This window comes from Larimichthys crocea, chromosome XVII (genome assembly GCF_000972845.2).
Source record: "Larimichthys crocea isolate SSNF chromosome XVII, L_crocea_2.0, whole genome shotgun sequence".
Lineage (NCBI taxonomy): Eukaryota > Metazoa > Chordata > Actinopteri > Sciaenidae > Larimichthys > Larimichthys crocea.
Genome location: NC_040027.1, coordinates 19,999,530 through 20,022,276, shown reverse-complemented (window position 1 = coordinate 20,022,276; position 22,747 = coordinate 19,999,530). Strand labels below are relative to the sequence as shown.

The 22,747-nt window shown below is 39.7% G+C and overlaps 1 protein-coding gene across 4 annotated transcripts; it reads left to right on the top strand.

Annotated features, from left to right (window-relative positions):
• Positions 1 to 430: 430 nt before the first annotated feature.
• ttc39a (tetratricopeptide repeat domain 39A) lies at positions 431 to 22,507 on the top strand. Of its 4 annotated transcripts, XM_010738840.3 has the most exons (21): positions 431 to 619; positions 1,570 to 1,620; positions 1,766 to 1,816; positions 2,143 to 2,196; positions 8,542 to 8,646; positions 13,736 to 13,867; positions 14,541 to 14,581; positions 14,786 to 14,853; positions 14,955 to 15,019; positions 15,173 to 15,272; positions 15,736 to 15,801; positions 16,554 to 16,662; positions 16,773 to 16,840; positions 16,949 to 17,008; positions 17,517 to 17,678; positions 18,342 to 18,433; positions 18,805 to 18,925; positions 19,583 to 19,694; positions 19,847 to 19,961; positions 20,187 to 20,303; positions 20,412 to 22,507. In XM_010738840.3, the coding sequence occupies exons 1-21, from the start codon at positions 567 to 569 to the stop codon at positions 20,524 to 20,526; spliced, it is 1,857 nt and encodes a 618-aa protein (XP_010737142.2). In that variant the 5' UTR covers positions 431 to 566; the 3' UTR covers positions 20,527 to 22,507. The 4 variants fall into 4 exon arrangements, with proteins under 4 accessions (XP_010737142.2, XP_010737141.1, XP_027145838.1 ...); XM_010738839.3 differs by lacking the exons at positions 431 to 619; positions 1,570 to 1,620; positions 1,766 to 1,816; positions 2,143 to 2,196 and adding an exon at positions 5,205 to 5,411; XM_027290037.1 differs by lacking the exons at positions 431 to 619; positions 1,570 to 1,620; positions 1,766 to 1,816; positions 2,143 to 2,196 and adding an exon at positions 8,184 to 8,240.
• Positions 22,508 to 22,747: the final 240 nt, after the last annotated feature.

Below are 22,747 nucleotides of genomic sequence, written 5' to 3'. Positions count from 1 at the left end.
TCGGATCTGTGTTTTCATTTGTGTGTAAGCACCTGAAAATATTAATTGTTATGTTTGTTTGTTAGAATGATCTTATTGGGTCCTCTTCTATGGAGTCTGCCATGTTTCTACCAAACAAGCAATAAATAATATATGATAAAATAGAATAAGATAGATTTTATTGATCCCACATTGGGGGAAACTACACAGAAAGTTACCCATCTTGTTGGTGTGAGATTTTACACCCCCTTTCGTTTTTTAAAATGTTTTTAATAACTTTCTTTATGTATTTATGTACATGTTTGGTGAATGAACTAAGACTGACTCACTATCTGAGTGTGTAACCTTGTGTGAATACGGAGGGCTTTAGGACCATGAAGCCAGGACCTGCAGCAGTTCCATTACAGTGCGTTTAAATGACAGATTATTCTAATGATGTGAGAAACACACCTTTCCACGTCAGGGAGGAGGAAGAGCGGCTGCTGAAACTTCACTTGTGTCAGTGTGAGCTCACAGTCCTCTGCCCTGTGTAAACCTGCTCTGTCCGGGGATAATTCTGCTCTGTCACCGGATCCCAGAGCTGTGGAATGAGTTTTATCAACAACTGGAGACGAAGCTCGAAGAAAAATGTCAGCAAAAAGTGAGTAGAAGAAGAGAAAGCTTCCCGAAAATCAGTGCATGTCGTGGCTCTGTCGGTACTTGTCTGCGTTTTGTCATCAATCTGACACAACAACATGTTCAGGAGCCTCATAAGATCCTCTGTACACTTGACACACTGTAACAGTCAGAAAGAAATAAGCTGAGAGTGACAGGGAGGGAGGCCTACATCCATTAAACATGACAAACACTGGATGACGTTTGGATCCTTCCAATAAGTCTCTGTAGCCTGTTGGACAACATTACACTGATGATGTGGTCAAACATTCTTTCAGCACAGTAGCACTGAGCTTTAATACACCTTTTGATTTCATAAAGATGTGATTATTTAGTTTGTTTGTTGTTATTTTGTTCTTTTTTTGATCGTTTTTTGCATCAACAGTACTTAAATATTCATATTATGGTTTCAAAGAGATGATCTAATGAAGTGGTTCCACACTTCCCACAAGCGGATGGACAAAAATGTGTATTTAAGGGTTCGCAGGATGATTATTTGTGTCGTAAATAGTAAATAACTAAATTAAGCCTCATCAAATCACTTCTTTTTTCTTTTCTTTTTTTTTACTTCCTACTACCTCGTCAGGTGCACCATGTGATGACAGGTCCACATGGGAAGTTATTCTCACCTTACGTTTAAATGGATACCTCTAAGGCCTGAATGCTGTTTGAGAAGTATCACACTGGGTTTTTTAAAACAAAACAGAGCACAACATGTGACATAAATATCTTCAGCTCCTTTAGTCGTGTGTTACTGCTGACATGTGCTTCATTGTTCCTTCTTTTCTTATGCTAGTGACAAGTTTAATTGAAATGTATGAAGTCCTCCTCAGATCTTCACATCAGACCTCCAGTGTTCTAGCACACATCCTCCTCTCACCGTCATGAGATCCATTCTTAGGCTCTCTCTAAATTGATCTTCGACCTCTTTCACAGGGATGCCATGCAGGCACAAGACATACCAGACGGCCCAGACTCCCCAAGCCGGTACGTTCACATTGTGCACACACTCATTTATTTTTACTGTCGGGAACAATCAGCAGAGTCACAATAGAAACCACAAACCATGTGATGCTCACTAATAACAACATATGTAATAGCAGTTTGAACTCACTTTTATTTATTTTCCCAGGTTGTCAGTCATAAACAGTCCAGAACTGGATCCAATCATCACAGACTTCAGGTGGGGAAAAAAGAATTAAATTTATTATTTAAACACGTTTTGAGCCCTGAAACTTGATATTTGTTTTTTTTAGATTCATCACCAGAACGTTCCCAAGATCTGTCCCCATATCGCACGGATTTTTCAAAACTTTCACTTTAATTTCTGGATTAAATGTCCCTCATAGAAATAAGTAGCTTGGGAGTGTCCACATATATCAGTGTCTGCGTTTCTATGGCTCTCGAGATCATATTTCTTAAACAATAGCTGGCCTATCAGCTGCTTTTCAGTCCCTTGAGAGTTCTCTCTTTTCTCTAAACGGCCTCTATTTTGTTCTTCTGTTTCAGGTTGGAGCTACCGGGCAACAATGATGGTCTGGAAACAACAAATCCATCTAATGGGTAAGACCGGACAGTGAACTGATCGTAGAGAGGAAAACTCTGGAGTGGATAGCAACAAAAATGCTCAAAGAAACTCGCTGATGTCTTTAAAAGTTCTCACGGTGCTTGTTTTGCAATCCTGTATGACAGCGAGTCTCTGTGAACAGGATGAAATTCACTTCACTTAAAGGACTTCCTGACTTATCAGTGACATGTTGAGGTAAAGGCCATCACAGGTCACTGTCATTACTGCAGCTTTTCCTCACTGTTCGACATATTAATAATTCAGACAGAGAGACCCTGAAATACATCTCTCTCTGTAATGTTATGACTGTATGTGTGTGAGCACGAACCAGGTGCTTATTCAATAGTCTAATCCTGCATTCTCTGTCAAGGCGTGTAAAGGATTCATTAAGAGCCCGAGGAGACGGATAGAGCATGCAGCAAAATGAATAATGAACTGAACAAATCAAGGTTAAAGGTGCTAAAAGTAGCACTCACACATTAGATTTATTTTCAGTTAGTTAGTCTCTACAATATGCAGCTATAGTTTGACTTTTTGGGAAATACTTGGCGGACCTGAGGTGGGCTGAATGACGCCCGGCTGCTTAAACAAGCCACCTTTAACTTGACAATCGAAGCAGCCATGCTGTTGATTGTGCATAACTTTAAACCTTGATATAATTTGAAAAGAGTTTAAACAAATAAATGAAACCAAAACAGGTTTTTGTACCAGGCTGTAAACATGTTTATTTCTGGTGTGAAGTTGGAAATTTTGGGGGCTTATGGAGCGACTCGTTCTGCAGCCAGCCTCAAGTGGACGTTTAAGAAACTGCAGTTTTTTGGCACTGCCGCATTGGCCTCACTTTGCTGCTTGTCACTACATCAACTACATATGTCATATGGTCACAATCAGCTATAATACTTGTTTTTTGTGTCATAAAACAAAAGCATCATATTGTTTTCTACTGAGGATTGTTTCAGGTTTTGTTTAGGGTGATTTACTATTGTGTGGTGCGTAAAAGAAGTAGAGATTTATATTATTATATTAAGCTAAAATCCTAGATAATTTGAAATAGCAACAATCCCTGTTTTTCTGTTACCAAATCCAATTGTCTGCCATGAGGACAGCTAGTATCAAATCTAATTATGTCTATGTTAAACCCATGACTCTGTGCTCCTCATAGCACACACACGAGAGGTCGAAGCAACAATTTTTCCCTTTTTTTGTTTTACTACAGTCTATAAAGATAGATGGTGATTCCCCCGCGTCTTCATGTGCTGGCCAAAGTGCTACGCTCTTGTAATTGTGTCTTTATGGGAGCGACAACTGCGTTAAACATGATGAGCACTTCGACTCAGTCACGAGTGTGATCTTTATGCTTACTTGATGTTAGCAGTGTTACTAATAGAGTGTGTGTCTGTGGTTGTGTATGTGTGCTATATACTATGGTACATTGAATATTACACGCTGGCTCGATGGAGAGAGATCTCCAGTTACTATTTATGCAGTAGAGTTGAACGAATTGATAAATTAATTAGTCAACTGATGCAAAATTAATCGTGAACAACAATCGATTATTTGAGTTATTTTTTAAGGGGAAATACCAAACATTCACCTCTCACATCTCATAAAAGAAGTAATCTAATATCAAGATATCACCTTGAGCTTGACAGGGCATTTTATAGAACAAATAATTAATTGATTTATGATTAATTGAGGAAATAATTATTAATTCCTGCAGTTCCTACAGTTATTAGACTGAGGCAAACAGACAAACAACAAATCTCAAATCTTGCAATTTAATATCCTTGCTCAGAACATAAAACATGACTCAAATGAGTCGACCGAATGCTAAAATTGTGTCTCAGTATTGACACAGACCAGAGTGTATTTAATGCTGCTTGCTGCCTCTTGAAAGGATTGATGTTTTAAGTACTTTTACAACCATGGATGGCAATCAGTGTTGTGATAGTGGGTCTTCATCACAGCAGATATTTTGATTTGTCATCACAGGAAACCATGGCTCTGTTCCATTTCAGTGTATGCCCGAGTCAGTGAACAAGCATGCAGCGTGTCAGAAACTAGTGAAGCTTAATGTAGTGTAACTCTTATTTATTACGCCTAATATTATTCATTACACCTGTGATTTTTCTGCTATGTCATGTCAAAATGTCTGTATTAAAAACATGTCACTAAATACCACTGATGAGGAGGGGCTGATGGGAGTGAGTGTCAAGTCAGTCCTCTCTGAACTAAAGCTGAGGTGCATGTGTACACTTATACTCATCTAATGGGAGATTTGCAGTTCATGGTGCTCAAACATCATAACTCAGACTCTGTGCCTGTTCTTTATTCGTGGTTTTACATTATTTCTCGTGCATCCACAGTATGAGCTGCTGTACTGCGTCTATGTCTTCTATTTCTGGACTCTCTGGTCGCTGCAATGGCAGGGACTGAACACTGCAGCAGACTGGACCGGCTGAGTCTCTCACTATGCATCAGCATAGTGTCATGTCTTTTAAGCCTCATGTTCCCTCTTTCACGCGTAGCAGCCGAAGGTTTTATGTCGTGTATGAATGAACAAGGTATTTCTCCTATTAGGCATCACTCTGTCCTTCCTCTTTGTTTGTTAAAATCTTGTTTTGGATATGAAAATCATCAGGCCGAGAGTCTTGGACATTTAGTCCCACCCCGGACTTTGCATTAACCAATCGCAGCAGAGACTGCAGTGTGTAGCATGAGGGTGATCATCGGAAGAGGTGGGACGTGTGTGTGTGTGTGTGTGCGTGTGTGTGTGTGTGTGTGTGTGTGTGTGTGTGTGTGTGTGGATTAGAGGCAGCACAGATAGACTGTGTTTTCTCCCCTCATGTGCAATAGTCATCCCAATCTTATTAAGATCTGCTGTTGCTGCTGCGTCCTTCCTCCTCCTCTCTTTCTCCCTCCCTCTTTCCTTCGGTCTTCCCCTCTCTCTCTCTCCCTCTCTCTATCCCTCTCTCTCTGTCTCTCTCTCTCTCTTTCTCTTTTACCCGCCTGCCCTTCTGCTGCTGCTTCTGCTCTTGTTGCTGCTGCTGCTGCTGCTGAGACACACAGACCATTACACTGCACTGCTGGAAAGGCCCCAGGCTCACATTCACTTCTGCAATTTTCTTTCTCTCTGTCCTCTTTCTCTCCCTCTCTTTCGCACACTTTGCCAGATGAAAATGTCAGGAGAGGAAGAGACTCTGTCAAACGGGTAAGGTACTCGCTGCACGTTTGGACGGTGTGTGTGTTTGTCATTCACTCGGCCTCTGCGAGATGCTCTGTAAGTGTGCGATTTTCTGTGTCCTAGCCGTGACACTCAGGCATGTGGACAAACTTGCTCGGATTATTAAAGGAGCAGCTCGGCTGTATTGTGTCAACACTGTGAGGCCTTCGGGTGTCTTATGCGGGTTTGAGTGAAAGTGGTGAAAGCTCTGGTGATAAACTAATGCTTCGTCACTCTTGGAGGAGTGTGCGTGTGTGTGTGCTTTCTGGTTTTAGTAAGCACATGCATGATGAGTCGTGATTGTATGTTGAGTGGTTTTATCTGTGTGTGTGTGTGTGTGTTTGTGTTCCTCACTGATAATGATCATCATTGTGCAAGTTGCTCTCTAGAGAAATCAACCCTGAATTTAAGCTGAGTTCAATTAAATTATTGGAACAATGCGAGATATGCACATCCTGAACCGTACAGACTCTCCACATTGTGCTGCCTGTCATCCCTTTTCTTTCTTGCATACAATCGTCATTTATTACCTCATTTTAAAGCACAGTGTGTTGTGCTGTGTGATAATCTTTGCTCACTGAGAGTTGCTTTCTTTTCTTTTCAGTGCCTTCAGGCCTCAGATTGTCTTAAATCTGTAAACCTGCCAATATCCTGTTTTCTTGTAAGTCAGGACCAGTCAAGTTAGTTTCCGCCTATAAGGAAACGATGAAGCCAATGATTGTTCACCCTCATAGACATGCCATCAGAGTAGTCATTTCTTTGTTTACTGATTTGATTATTTTCTCCTGGATAATCGAAACAATTTGAGCGGTAGGAAGGTTGATCAGAAACATTGTATCGTATGTACTTGCTGTTTCCGGTGTCTGCTTTTGTTAGATAAGTACAGAAGCTCTCTAAAATGCAATTAACATTTATTTACATTTATTATTTATTAGCTCCTGGTTGTGCTTAGACTCTAACAGGTTAGACTCCAGCAGGGTTATAAACTGAATGATGTGATATAAATACTGGATGTGTGGGTAGACTTACAGACAATTAACATTTAGAGTTTGGCTGCATTATAGTTAAGAGTCCAGATCACACACGTATTTTTGATAGTTAAGATTAAGGTGACAGCACGGGGAATGAATATAATCAATACTGAGTCAGCACAAGAGCGGTGAGGTGATTGCTCAGTTTGGTTTAAGTATCCAAACACATCATTGGATGGCCTCCAATTCCTCTGTCAGCTTGTTGTTGTAGACAAAAAGTGACATTGTCATTGCACCTCTATTTATGCAGGGAGAAAACTGTTACGACACAGTTGAGAAAGCTCCGGGTTGGATTGGTTGGATTTAGTCAGTGACCACTATGAGACGACATGTGACTCTGCAGCATTATCCTTGAAATCAATGACATAAACAAATAAACAGGTTAACTTGGTTTAATGTCCTACTGGCATTATTAATGTTTGTATTATTGATCTCTTTATGTCTCATTGTTTTATTGTTAGCAGGCACTTAGTTATATTTATTGTTGCAATGGTTAATTGTATTGTATTGTCCCTCATAACCTTCCACTGTAAAACAATTTCTCATTATTGAGTTTTCTCTCTTCTTCTTCATCTTTATCGAAACACGTGACACTTTTTAGAAATGCTGATTGTGCGTGCGCCTAAAGACAAACATGTACCAAACACACACTGTAACACACTTTTTTTTTTTTATGACAGCAGTTGTCATGGTGAGTCTCCTGCTGTTATCAGGAAGCTCAGCTTGCTGCTGGTCATATGGTGAATCCAGCAGTCACCTGCATGTCATTAGCCAGAGCTGCAGCAGTGTGTGTGCTCCTTTATGGTGTGTGTCTGTGTGTGTGTTTCTAATGGGCAGGAATGTAAAGTGAATGTTGTCTGTTAGTTACACATTCGTCGTAGTCGAGTTTCTGCTCTCCTATTCTTTGCGTCTGTCTGATGTTTTCTGCTAAGTGTAAGAAGTAAATATGGCTGCAGCTGTTAAATGTAAATGGACAACGATTTCCACGTCCGTGTGATCAATACAGAGCCTCAAAGCACAGCAACAAACTTTATTTCAAGCTGAAATAAAATAGAAACCCAGTTCCCGTTTCACAGAAAAACAAACAAAAAAAGAAAATCAATTTTCATTATGCAAATTAACACAAATAGGAAAAAAAATAGCCAAATGTATAGCTCTGCAAAACAAACAAATCATAATCCAAATGACAGGAATGAATCAGCTTAATGTTGAACATTAGTGTTTTACCAGCAGCTTCATTCGGCTCATTATGCTGAATGATAATGTGTTTCTCACATGCTGTGTGTACTGCTCTTACCCTGAAGTGAAGAAATAAAGAAACAGATTCATTATCAGTGCACAGAGTGGAATCAAAGAGGAGGCAGCCTTGTGATGAAGAAATAAGAAGAAGGAGCGATGGATTCATGACTTGTGCCCAATTTGGCCACGCTATGCACTCGTCACACGGAGGGTCATGCGCGCCGTGTAATGAACTCTGAACACACAGCAACATTATCAACAATCATCAGGAGTAATTCTTCATTTTCACAAAGACAGCTTACAGCAGTGAGTTGTATTTACAAGAGGAAACATAAATGATTATATTCAAAACTGGTCCCCGGGCTTGTCATTTTGCAGCAATAACACTAATAGCAAAGCACTCTCTCAAGTGAGTTCGCTCGTCTGGCTCACTCTGCCTTTCTCTCTGTTTCTATTGTGAAATATTAGAGGAGTAGAAAAAGGGACGAATAAAAGAAGAATACACAAGTAAAGTGAGACAAGATCAAGATCTCGCTCTCTATAGTAGGTCAGTGTTTGGAGGCTGCTTTTGTTGCTGTAAATGAGAACAAGGTCACTGCAGTAGTGAAACAGATAGTGGGAGATCCTTGTGGAGTGGATCTTCAAAGATGAATTCACTTAGAGTTTTATTTGAAAAAGGTATTAGGGAATGTTTGTCCTTTGAAATTGTATTAAACCTGATTCAATGACAGCATAATTTATCCAAAACCGCCGTTACAATTGTAATACATTGTTCTACTTGAACAGTGTTTGATGACAATGTATTTTTAACACTCTTTTCACATGCTGTGTTTGTTTTGGTTCTCCAGGTGCTCGCGGTCAGACTTGTCTCTGGCTCTGGAGGACTGCATGACTGCCCTGGATCTGTTCCTCAGAAATCACTTTGAAGAAGCGCAGGCCCAGCTCAGATGCAGGTAGGAGAACAGCCTGATCCACATGCTAATGCTGTTCTCAGCTCTAGTCTACTCTGACCCACCTGGATATGTGCTTTTGTGGACAAATGCAATTAATTTAAAGACAAACAGCTGAGGTTATACCTGCAAGCAATTGTATTTTTAGGTGTTTTGTGCTCTCAGGTGTTAGACCGTGGAGACGTTTTTAACTGGAAGCTGCATTCACATGCAAAAGGCCTTTTGTGCAGAAGATATTTTGACATATCATGGTTAAAAAAGACAGGTGATACTAACATTACTGATGGCTGAATTCCATTTAGCCGCTTCCCTTTCCGGGCCCCGGTGTCGTGCATACTGACTAATTGTCAGACTGTCACGGTTGACTGGGACATACAAACTGAACATGTTATTCATCAAACCTGTTATGACAAGTCAAAAGGTCTGGTGTGGAAAAGGCCTGTAGATTTTTGTTTGGTGCTAATTAAATGCTAGCATGCTAACACACTAATCTAATATGGTGAATATGGTAAAGCTGCTAAACATGTTAGCATTCAGCTCAATGCACCTCTGTGTCGATACATACAGCCTCACCTGAGCTGCCAGCCTGTCTCTAGACTCTTAGTTTTGCTTTTACATCACTGATTATGGTCTTCTTAGTCAAAAGTTGATGCATGACTCAGCAACACCCACTACTGACCCACTACTTGCCATTTAACATTTGCTGATTATCCCTAAATATCAATTTATTCATAAATAAAACCTTACTGTAAACTTTGAGCATTACAATAACTTTAATAGTAATGATAATTGTAATAGTAATAGTCGTAATAACAACCAACTTTATTTTTATAGCAACATTAATGACACAGAATGCAGCTTACAAAGGAAATACATCAATCACAGGTGTTAAAACAAGTGACGTATAAAATACAGATGAAAGAAAGATTTAAAAACATTTAAAAAACTGAAAAAACAAGTTATAAATGGTAAAAACAAAAAAAATATTAAATAAGTATGTTGTTGTTGTAAGTTGATGTTCTCTTTTCCTGGTTATGAACATTTCTTTCCTGAAATAAAAAACCAAGCAGGCATTTTAAAATGTAAATACCTGGTTCTTGGCACAGTGACAGGTGAGAAACAGAGATACCAGGTGTTTGCATCAGGACTGACTCAGTGAACTTGCTGGTTAGATGTTTTTATTTTCAGTTGCTCTCCGGGCTCACACCCTGCCTCTAGTTTTTGACATAGTGTCATCAAGTTACTCCATTATACTCCGCTCATTCTCTCGTCTATTCTCAGAACTTTCCTCACACTCTTGCTATTATCTTCTCTATTTCCTCTCTGGGGCTGCGAGCCACTCCTTAGCCCCAGTTTCTTCTTTTCAGTGCCAGCTAAACTGAGACAGAAGAACAGCTTCTTCTTGTCAGCCTGTACTTGCTTTTTTTGTAATTCAGTTTATTTAATTAGTATTTGTAATTAGATTTGCAGTTAGGAGCCATTTTGGTGTGTTTAGCACTGTAAGTGTTGAAAGAGTGATGTCAATTATGAAGACTTTCATTGCAACATTACAGAAATCATCTGTTGCCAAGTGACTGCCCTGTTGTCACAGTCATAATGCTATTTAGTATTTAAACCCAGATTTGTAAAATATTCCAATCTGGAGGAAAGTCTGTGTAAAACAGCCACCTGTAGCGTCTTTCAGCTCAGCGGGTGTCCTCATTTCTGTCTTGATATTCTTCCCACAGCTCTGCGTGTGATTTCGCTGCCTCTTCCCACCACTGACGTGCACCTGAACAAACAGTAGTTGAATATGTAGATGTTTGAAGCTGTTTTAAAGCCCAGATGGGTAGATCTGACACAGATTGAACATTATAAGTGCAGAGTGAAACTATACAAGACAGGTCAATCCTATGATAATGACGGCCTCTGTGGTGATCTGTTCAGGTGTTATGCTGTTTCCTCCCCTCCAGCCTCTCTGTAGTTTAACAGAGTAAAGTGTTGCATACGTCACATACATCAAATCAAGATAGAGCTTCATTTTGTTTGGTTTGGTCTGATTTTTCCTGTTTGCTGCTCTGAAAGAGAATTTTGTTAGAAATACAATAGCTCGAGGCACCTGACTTATGTAATGTTATGTAAGGTGTGATGACATCTGCTGCATTGTGAACAAGTTACTCTGAAAGACAAGCAGCCCGGATGCTGTGAAACACCTGCAAACATTTTCCTCATTCTCCTAGGCGTTTTCTCTCTCTAGCACTTTAGTCCACGTGTGCTTAGCAAACTCTCACCTGCTTTGATCTGTGTCTCCTTCCCTTCCCCTCCCCCAGCTGTGTTTTGACGCAGTCAGAAGGGACAAGGGTATACCATAACCTCTGCAGCACACACACACACACACACACACACACACACACACACACACACACACACACACACACACACACTCACACAAACACACACACTTTTACCTTTACTTTTCTGTCTCTGGTCAATGGCAACTGGAGCCTATCCCAGCATGCATTGAGAGGAAGACAGGGAGATACAGCAGGTCATCCACTAATCAGAATCTGTTTGAATGTGTATTAAAGGTTAGCTCCTAAAACTGATCAGCAGTTGGTACCTTGCATGGCACCCAATGCCATCAGTGTATGAATATGTGTGTGTGTATGGGTGAATGAGATACAGTATGTAATGGTCGAAAGACTAGAAAAGCGCTATATAAGTACAGTCCATTTAGCATTACCTATGGGCAGTTTAAAGTCTCACGATAATGAGTGTGACTCTGGAAGGAAACTCTGACATGGGATGATGTGGGACCGGGAATTGAACATTGTATGTAACTGAGGTATTTTAGAAATTGGGGGATGTTGAATCTTTTGGATCATCTTCGTCTTAAAGTTCAGATTATTGAGATGTGTTCCAATTCCTCATTTTCATAGGATTGCCTAGGAGAGCTTAGTTGGTCAGGTTGGCAGTTACGTACATGGAGAACTGTCCTTGAGCAAGACACTGATTCACTGAACTACAAATTACTCCCGATGTATGTTCTGTATGTGTGAAGATGTAAGTTCATTTGAACAAACGTGTCTGCCAAATGAATGCTATGTAATGATAATGATGGGCTGACAGAAGCTTATGACCTGTATCAGTGATCTATTGAACAAACAGAGCCGTTGATACAGAGGAAGTCTGTAAAAAGAATCAACGTTTTTTTGAGTGCCGGTTGTGGTTTAAAATCTTTAACTACTGGCTCCATTTATTGCTGTTAATTTCAGTCTTACTTGAATATTTCTGAGGTAGTCTGACCTATTCCCATGCATCAATATCACTACCAATGAGCAACTTATACCACTTTATATAACCCCTGAGTGGTGCTATCTCTTTAAGTTGCTCCTCTCTTAAAGGGTTCAGTTATTGAGGTGCTGATATGTTTGTAGAAACATGTCTGCTAAGTAACCAGTCTAGTGTCTTTTTTTTTTTTCTTGATCAACCTTCAAATCCCAGTTATCCAACTGCAGGCTTAGTTTTATTTGCCAGCTCTCTGTTCAAACATGCCACCAGACAAAGTACAGCCAAAACAGGGCAATCTTTTTCCTGCCCCGTTCCTCACTCAGGGAGATAACAGGGGCAAGACATGAGAGCGTGACGTACATGTACAGTACAGTACAATACAGCAACTGACTGTCTGTGCATGTGTCCTTTAGAGGTGTAAATAATCCAGCATCTGTTAAATAATTTCCCTGTTAGAGTTAAGAGGAATTCATTTGCTAAAAATAGATAAAACACACATTGAAAATTAGAGTTTGACTGAAAGCATTATTTTTCTCCAGATAATATTATGATCGTGAACACTGAAAACAGTGATGCATTTGGACAAATAAACTGTTTCCATGCAGGCATTACTGGTCTTCCTGATTGTTTCTGACGCAAGCACAGCTGAATACAAGGCGTGAGTGCACACGTGCATTCATTCCTCGCATCATGACACACTGTGGTGAAAATATGTGGCAGACCCGGCTGCAGTCCTGTCAGGATGGTGAAGACTTTGTCCTCCCTGAGATGATGTTGATGAAAATATCTGAGTGCTCCTGTGAAATATTTAGCATTCCCAGCTACTTTTAGCAGAGTTACGGGCAAATCATTCGACCTCACGGCTCCATCTTAAAAAAGGGTGCTCAGCTTGAGTTTGGGCTGTTGTCTTACATAAGCCTGACGCAATGGAAATGTAAGTCAGGTAAATCCCTCGGCTTCTGTCTGCGCCTCCGCCTTCTCTGATTCTCTGCTGCTGCTTCCTGGTTTTAGCTGAATTGGTTTATTAAGGATTGGTCGATGACAGGGCAAAAAATTTAAATGGATTGTCGCACTTTCATCTCGATCTATAATGTATCTAGAAGTTATTTTCTTTATCAAATATAACAAGTAATAAAAGTTAAATAGGATTAACATGGTATTGTGTCTTTAGCTTCCATTGTCCATGAAAGAGAACTGGTTGGAGCTCATAATGCCATCACACGGACTGGTCACATGAGTCAGTCTGTTGTGAGAAGCAGTGAGTTGTCAGTTATGCAGACTGACAGCATTCTTCTCTACACACCTCTTCTTTTATGTTAACATATAATACACAGGTAAATACAGAATGTATGAAGATATTTAAGTAGTAGTAGGCTGCAGAATTTTAATGACAAAGCTCTATATTCTTTATGTTTAATATACTTTTTTATTTAAAGTCATTTGTTGAAATAATGGTGTATAACAAGCTTTCTGACGGGAACAACAAGTACATCTACTAGAAAAATGTGTGTGACGACATCAGACTTTTACTCCACCTTCATGTCTTTAAACCTTGTTCAACACAGGGTGTGATGTGACACACCAGTAACCACAGATATAAATAGAACTAATTGTTTTTTTCCATTTTTTCTTTGTATCGGTAGGACTTTGGTCTTCTTCTGTGCCCATGTTGTTCTGCCTCATATTTGTACTGACTGATTAAGTGGCAGCTGTATGGCCTCTTCTCTTTATCATCTCTGTACAGATCTATAACTTCCTCTTTCATTTTTAAGGCCAGTGCAGTGTGGCTGGAAACAAATACTGCGTGTTGTCTTTTTTACAGAACCAAAGAGAGCATGTACCACGCTCTGACATATGCCACCATCCTGGAGATGCAGGCCATGATGACCTTTGACCCCCAACACATCCTGGCTGCAGGAAACACCATGAAGGAGGCGCAGGCTATATGTCAGCGGTAATACTTTCCCACAGCACCAGCTAATTAGTTCCTCTGTAATGAGCTGCCGAAGTGACTTTGCCTCTCAAAAGCCAGTCACTATAGAGACAAGCCAGTTTAGAAACAATTAAAAGTAATTAAAAGTGGTTTGTCTGGAGTCATACTGCTAAATTAAACATTTAGACACATGATGCTGTCTCTTTTGAACACTGGTTGTCATTAGCAACATCATACCAAAAGCAAAGAACATGTTCCGATCCTCCAGACTGACTGAAAGAATGTCACTACTGTCTGTTAAAATGTATCCTGGAGCCACTGTGAGAGTCTGGCATGACCTTACTAACGGTAGATCTCATTATCCCACCCAGATATACACACGCTCTTGTTCAGTCCAGCACTGATCTGAGGTCAGGGCTGCAGTTTTTCGTTTTCTTTTTTTTCTTTTTTTTCATTGTTGTGACTGTTAGGTAGGACATTTAATGCTCAGTCAGCACCTTGTGGTAACTTAAGCACAGCATCCTGTCTTTACTGGAAAGAGGCTGAGTCATTGATTTGCATAGAAACAAGGTAAGCAAAGAAATGTGGGACAGTGCAGAGCTGCTGAAAAACAATCTGGATTTCCGGATGATATCCACTGGAACAAACGCGCCAATGACTAACGCTGGTTTTGTGTTTTGTGCTTTTCAATCAGGCAACGCAAGAAGTCGAGTTTCTCCAAAGGCTTCACAGAAGGTCAGTAAAGTCCTTTATTGACAGATGTCAGTATTAAGGAAGCTACGTCAGTCAGTATGAGACTGCGTGCACACTGTTTTGAATTTAAAGTAGTAAGTACTAAGTAGTAATCTAAAGTATGTGTATGTGTATTTATGTGTGTGTTTGGCCTTAACACTGTCGAGCTGTTCAGGCCGTCTGTCTGACATGTGATTTTAACCTCAGAGGAACTCCACGCAGAGGTTTGCTACGCAGAATGTCTCCTACAGAGGGCAGCACTCACCTTCCTTCAGGTCAGGAAGGCTTACCCGGAAGGCACTCGAATCAGTCACTGATAATATTTATGTTTTATTCATTCATTCGTTTGTTTTACTCTTAATTCTTCTTTAATCAGGATGAAAACATGATCAGTTTCATCAAAGGGGGAATCAAAGTGAGGAACAGCTACCAGACATACAAGTGAGAGACTTTTAAATTAAAATATGTATAATAATTTAAATATTCTTGTTCTCATCTCATGATGCTTGACCCTTTTTTTTTTTTTACTGTTTCTGTCTTCCTCATTACCTTGTAAATCCCTCTTAATCGGCTTCTTTTATCTTTCCCTCACAGAGAGCTTCACACAGTCCTCCAGTCCTCTGGATACACTCATGGTGACAACCATGGTCATTTTGAGGGTGGCGTTAAACTGGGAGTAGGAGCCTTTAATCTAGTAAGTAGAGGGCTGAATGTTTGCATTTGTAATCATACATGGGTCAAAGGATAGTTGTTCACATCGTGAATTGTGGGAGACTTTCAGGAAGTATCAAGCCTGAACCAAAAGAAGAAAGACTGAACTGAAACCTACTTCCTTGACTTAAATGTTGTGTGATGAATGCGATGCTCGTAATTGCTCATAAAAACAGAATAATAGTTTCGTTTAGATTATATTAAAGAAATAGTGAAATGACATGGGTCTATTAGACATTTTATGGTTAGTTATTGTTCATCTGGTTCATTCATTTTCAGCAGAACCTTTGGAGATATCTCTAATTACTGTACAGTCATGTTTATGAAATGAGATCATTTCCTTGGAAACCTTGTTGAGTAAATGACCACTGGTATTGTGATTATAAAGAAAGGAGTCTTGCTGAAATGTTCCTGCTAGCCTCTAAGTTCTTGTCTACTTCCTGCAGATGATTTCCATGTTGCCCACGCGGACACTCAAGCTGCTGGAGTTTGTTGGTTTCTCTGGTAACAAGGTGAGCTCTGCCGGCAAGTGAGAGCCAGTTATGGCTCACAGACAGAGCAGCTGACAGGACTGAGGGCGCAATAAGTCGAGCTAGAGACGGCAGACAGGGCATGGATTGTTCTGTGTTGTGTGTGTGTTAATAATGAAAAACACAGGTAGATAACTCATGAACTGTATTTGCATAATTGCAGTTTCACTGGTTCATAGATTCACAGTAAATCTTGTGACGAAACTCGTATGACTACTATAGAGTTGACACGTTTAGTGAAAGCACAAAATGAAACTTAAAAATTGCTTTGATCATAACGACTAATGACTGTACAGTTCTTCTGCATCGTGACATTCTGATATTTGTTGCGCTAGATAGATAGGTCGATACTTCATTGTTGTTATTAAGGAAATTTGCTGCCACAGTCTGTACAAAGCCTCACATGAATACATAAATACATTAAACACAACAACATAACCACAAAAATAAACATCTAATACAGCACATTTTTGCAACCATATATATATAGCTTAGAGAAGTGATGTTAAAGTGAGTTATTATTCTAATAATTTGATTAATCATCTTCTAGTTGTTAAAAAAAAAGTCATCTTATCGAAACATCTGCATGATTATTCGGACTAACAGACGTGGCTCATCCTACAGCACAAACTGAATAACTATAATGTAGCTCTTGCCCCTGTGATTTCCTACGAAATGCATTAGTGTGTTCAAAGCTCATGTGTGCGTGTATTTGTATGTGTGTGTTCATGCAGGAGTTTGGTCTTCAGCAGCTTCTGGAGGGCTCTGTAGAAAGCACATTCAGGTCCTTCCTATGTAACATGTTGCTGCTTTGTTATCACACCTTCATGAGTTTCATATTAGGTGAGCAATGACACGCACACACACACACACACACACATACATGTACACAGCTGCAACTAACGACAAAAACTCATGAGGTTAGCTGGTTTCATTCTGTTTGTCTCTCGCAGGAACTGGAGAAGGCGACGTTGAAGATGCAGAGAAACTGCTGCAGCCATATCTCAAAAAATATCCCAAGGTTTGCAAAAAAAACTTTTTTTACAAATGTCTTCTGCATAATTAGAAGTGTCAAACTTTTTCAAACTTCAACGTTTTACAAACATACAGTGGGTTGTGTTTCTCCCAGGGATCCATCTTCCTGTTCTTCGCTGGTCGAATAGAAGAGATCAAAGGAAACCTGGATGCTGTGAGTCATTTTTACACACCAGGACACAAAACACGTGAATCGTCACTGCACTGTGGAACATCTTTATTATTTATGCATCATGCCTTCACACATTTATTGATGTCTGTGATTGTTTGATGTGTACATGATGATGATTGTCTTTTTAATAAGAACGCTGTTACCAAACGCTTTTTTAATGTGTGACTTGGTGACCACTAGTGTATTTTAATATTTGTAGGTGGTGATAATTGTATAATGATACTGTATGTATTTAACTTTTCTAATATATGGCAGGATCATATTTGTCAATACACTCTGGGTTCAGGCCAACTCACCTTTTAACATACATTGATTGACTTTGACCTCATTGATTGGTAAAGTAAACAAAACGGATTTTGAGTTGAGCCTCTGTGTCTTCTACACATACTGCTACATAGATCTGTGTTGAGTTGCTCAGTACATATTAACATTGACAGTGAATATGTTATGTATAAGAAGCTGACATCCTCATTGGTTTGTATGTTTCCAGGCTATCACTCGCTTTGAAGAGTGCTGTGAGGCTCAACAGCAGTGGAAGCAGTTTCACCACATGTGTTACTGGGAGCTGATGTGGTGCTTCACATACAAGAGGCACTGGAAGATGGCCTACTTCTACGCTGACCTGCTCTGCAAGGAGAACTCCTGGTCCAAGGTGGGCCACCGTAGTGCAGGATTTGTATAGGTTCTAGCTAATTGATTAATGAAGCTAATGAGGGATTAAAATTGGCATAAAAGATCAATTTTGGAACTGTACCCTTTTATTTCAATCAAACAAATCTATAAGAAATTCCTGATGAAAACACAGACAGACAAGAACCACAACACACTTCTGTTATCAGTGTCAATCACCCCTTTATTAAAATAACGACACCAACTTTATTTTTTAGTTTGACACATGTTTTTAATCTATCATATTAATTTAAAGTAGTTTTCATAAACAGAATGGTTGTTCTTAGCTCAGAAAGATGTAATCCTTAATCCTTGTTAATAATCACCAACACAGTGAGTGTATTGGTGGGCTAGTGGTTATGACACATACAATATACAGTTCCCCAGTTTAATACCTGTGCCTGGGGTCTCTCTCTCTCATCCTGTAACTTGCAGCAACAACACACAAGACAAAATCCATGACATTTTTGATCGTGATAGTGAAAAAGAAAAAAGGATGTAATGAAAGCAGAGTCAGCAGCTTGTATTGGCTAAAAAAAGGAAGACTAAGAATAAGACTCCTTACAGTCATAGTTTTTCTGTCCTCGTCTCATATAAAAAAGAAAGATGGGATTGCAGTAGTAACCATCCTTTTTCCTTCCCCTAGGCTACCTATGCGTATATGAAAGCAGCCTACCTCAGCATGCTGACTCCGGATGATTGCTTAACCTTCGGGGAAACTGCGTTCACTCTGTTCAGGTATGAACTATGAGCTCAGGCACGACTAAAACAACTCACAGCAGCCACAGTGAAAGCAGTGATCATTCACTGTGACAGGTATATGTCTAAGATATCATAATCTTTTCTCCTGGGAAGAGACTATCTTTTGTTGGGAATATGAACAAATATAGAAGATGTAATTTCTATCAGAGGGATAATATAACTAGAATTGGATTGTGTGCAGCACAGAACAACAAAACTATTTTACTGATTGTGCGCAACATCAGAAATGCTCCACTAATTAAGCATTTAATTGGGTATTTAGCCATGTTTAACAGTCAACAGTCAGCTATGTGTCACATATTTTCTCTGTGCTACTCATATTATATGTGTACTTTGTCATATTTCAGGCAGGTCCCAGGGCTGAAGCAGAAAATCGCAGGAAAATCTTTACCAACAGAGAAGTTTGCGATCAGAAAAGCCCGTCGCTACCTTGCGGAAAGTCCCATTCCTCTTCCTGCTCCTCCACTGGTCAGTACTGGATGTCCCCGACAACCCCTCTTGTTTCAGGCTGTATAAATAGCTGCTGTATTCTAAACTGCTATCCATAAAGTCAGCAGATAAAAGCAGCAGGGTGATGAGTTAAAGAGGTAACCCTGTACTCACAGAACAACGATACAAAGGCATAACATTTGTTTTTAACAAAGGTGGAAGGTGAACCAGAACGTGAAAAGTGTTTTTTTATGAGTGAGATATGTGCCCCGCTGAGTCCATGTACTGAGATCTCAGCCTCATGTGTCCTTTTGGGTTCCTGGCAGCATCATTTTTTCATATAGTGCTTGTTAGAGGGCAAAGCCTGTATGAAATAGAAAAGCTAGTAAATATAGCTCTATAGGCAGAGGTGGAGCCCTTGAACCTGCTCATTCTGTCACTTCTTAAATTGCTGACAATATAGCTGCCGGGTTTATGTACACTTATGCCCTGCAAGTGTAGGTCATATAATGACCACGGTGGATGACTATAGTGGATCTTTCTTGATTGACTGAACCAGTCAGATCTGAGCTCATAGAAATAGTGTAACAAGAATTATCTTGGTTTACGTCAAATCCAACAAGAACACTGAGAAAATTTGATGTTCACCAGTATCAATTAAATTATTTTTGGTATTTGTATTTGTCTGTTGTCTAGGAGATGATGTACATCTGGAATGGCTACACAGTCATTGGCAAACACAAAGACCTGACTGAAGGAATGCTGAAAACACTGGATGAGGCACAGACTAAACTCGAGAGCAGTCCAAGTATGAAAAATTATTCAACTGGGCCAAGAAGATCAATTTAATGGATTCAAATACTCATTTTATTTTGATTGATTTCATATTCTATACTGGTGTTAAATTTATTGTGAGACTTATTTTGTTTAGTCTTAACTATCCTGCCGTGTGTCTGTCAGGGAATGAGTTCTCCATAGATGATCAGTGTCTGCTGAGCCTCTTGAAGGGACTATGTCTCAAACACCTGGGGCATCAAGAGGAGGCTGAACACTACTTTACCCTCGTCCTCTGCAAGTAAGCCTCACTCAGCGATGTGCACAGACGTGCAGAAAAAACAGATATGCTATGCTATGTTTCCTGCAGTGTCATCACCAGTTACCTTGATTGTATTTTTGTGCATCCTCTCGTGAATAAAGAGAGTTCTGTTTTGAAACAGAAACCGTGTTGAAAAGAACGTTTGTTTTTACCAGCTTCATCTCCACACATGCTGTAACCACTGTGTTTTGACATTATCTGCAGTGAGACCCAGATCAAGTATGACCACTACCTGGTTCCTAATGCCTTGCTGGAGCATGGACTGCTGTGTCTGGAGCAAGGCAGAAAAGATGAAGCTATCAAGCTCCTAGAAACGGCAAAGTAAGTCCTTACAAGCAAGTCCTTTGACTTGATTGTAAACCATTGTTGTCATTGTCATTAAATTTACTTCTAATGTGATTGTAAATGTCTGTTTTTGCTTTGTTTCAGGCAAAATTACAAAAACTACTCGATGGAATCACGGACACACTTCCGTATTCAGGCTGCTCTACACAAGGCCAAGGGCACAGGGGAGAATGGCACCCATGTTCCCTCCAGCCCGTAACAGACAGAGGAGGGCACACTAGAGCTGAGACAGCTTACTGTTTCTGCAGTCCATTATGCAACACATTCAGCCCAGCCCAGCTCCGCCCAGTGGGGCACATGATTTTTTTTTTTTTTTTTTTTTTTAAACATCAGGAGGTTAGGAGAGATGGATTCTTGTTTTTCTCATGTATGCCACTTTTGTGGGCAACTGCAGCTCTATGTGGCCCTGACTGTCTCAGACAGGTTTGCTACGTCCTCTTCCAGAGCTATATTATGATGAACTTGACTTCCTCATGTGATTTAAAATAGAGACGAGTTGAGAAATGTGCCTATATTTATGAAACATCGCTTCTAGCAGGCTTGTTTGTCTAGCACTGTGGCCACCCATAAGAGGCTCACTAGGGTAGAAAACAAAGTCACGTTTGTGTAATATATACTTCAGATTACCTCCACTACTACCCCAGGATAGACATGTGCCCAGTTCAGGGTAGTAGGGTTGCATCTGATTGAGCCAGAGTTGCCCCTCATACAATTACTAACACTCACTCCAGCTGACTAGCAGCACCTGAGTACTCCAAAGCTCTCCCACATCTTTTAATTTAATGTAAATGAGATAAAATTACTTCAGTGATGATAACACATAATCATGTGTTGACATAGTTTATCAGGTAAACTATATGATATCATACAATTCACGGCATAGTTTATCAGGACTTTTTGTACTGTGTCATGTGATATATTTTGGTTGACAGGTTTTACCTATGTTTAGATTTGTGATCAAAACCGATATCACCAAATAAGATATAAATTATTCATATTATTCATACTTTTACACTACATAGGCTTTGGTTCATTGTGTTTCTCAGAGTGAGTGAACATTTTCTTGTTTATTTTAAAGTTCCTTCCTTTCCTTGTAACCTGTTGAAACACTGACACAAATGTATTCATGTGGAACTCTTTTTTTTTCAGTCTCCTCCTGAAGAAATGATCAAATCGCCAACCCTGTTGTATTTACAGTTATGTGTAATGGCTTTTGCACAGAGCTATGTAAATCAGCCAGCAATGCAAACTCTCCAGAGTCAAAAAAAAAATCAGATGTGCAGTGAGAGTTGTTCTTTACATTTATATACTGTAAATGGCACCTTTTACACAAATTGTCCCGTTTTAAGAGGACAGATGAATGTGTCTTTTAGAAAGGCAGACTCCCTCCTTTTCTCCTCCTGGTGTGTGGGATAGACTCCAGCAGTACTTGAGCTTGAACAAACAGGCCATTCACGCCGAGCAGCGAAGGACTGCGTGCTTGTCCGCCTGTTGCATCTTTAGTGAGTGAAGAAGCTCTGAACCACCACAGAATTCCTGCTTTGTGAACATCCTCTGCTGCTCTTGTATAAGCCATTATTGACCTATAGAAGGACTTGAACATCATAACCACGATCCTGTGTCAAATAATAATCTGTATATGAACAAATGCTTGTAATGAAATGATAAAACAGAAAGGGGTCACCTCTAATTGTGTTGGTAGTGAGGTTATTTGAAGGCTGTGTCCCAGCAACAGAGTGTCCAAAACCTAGAAACTCAGGTGGTGTCTCAAGTGTTGGAATTAGAGCACTGCTGATTTATTCATGATTAGAGTAAGGATTGGGATTCAAGATGACGGCTAGGAGTCAGTTTCAATGTTTTTTAATGGTGGTGGAAATGTACATTCAATATTGTTTTAAAAGCCGTCGTTAGTTGCAATAGGCCTATTCCAGTAACAAATCATATTTTATTTTCTAATAATGAATTAAGCTTATTTTTCTTTTTTTTATTTGCTTTGGTTTCTCAGATATACCTGGAAGAAAAAAAGAATCTAGTGGCATTGTGATGTTTACAATCAGCAAATTTCACTGGGCACGGCTACCACTCAGCAGAATGACATTCCTGTACATACTGAATGTTTCTATTGTAATTTAAGATGAAATGATGATACGCAACTAAAAAAACAACAACAAAAAACCTAATCTAATCTTTGTGTTGTCTTTTTTTTGTTGTTGTCGTTTGTGCATCACAAAACACAACGTGCACAGAACAAAGTGGTTATCATTTACAGAACAAGGAGGCAACGTATGCATGCATGCATATCTTTGCACCCTTTGTTTTCATACGTCTGATCTAATCCACTACTAGATACAGTAAAGTCGCCTCTTCTTGATATGCAAGGCAATGGCAGCCACGGATAGAGACAGACAACACATCATATT

Bases quoted from the DNA above. Each gene is read 5' to 3' on its own strand.
- ttc39a (XM_010738840.3), top strand. From the start codon at position 567: ATGAGTTTTATCAACAACTGGAGACGAAGCTCGAAGAAAAATGTCAGC. The intron at 620-1,569 runs GTGAGTAGAAGA...CCTCTTTCACAG, and splicing joins AAGAAAAATGTCAGCAAAAA to GGATGCCATGCAGGCACAAG. The intron at 14,582-14,785 runs GTCAGTAAAGTC...TTTTAACCTCAG, and splicing joins CTCCAAAGGCTTCACAGAAG to AGGAACTCCACGCAGAGGTT.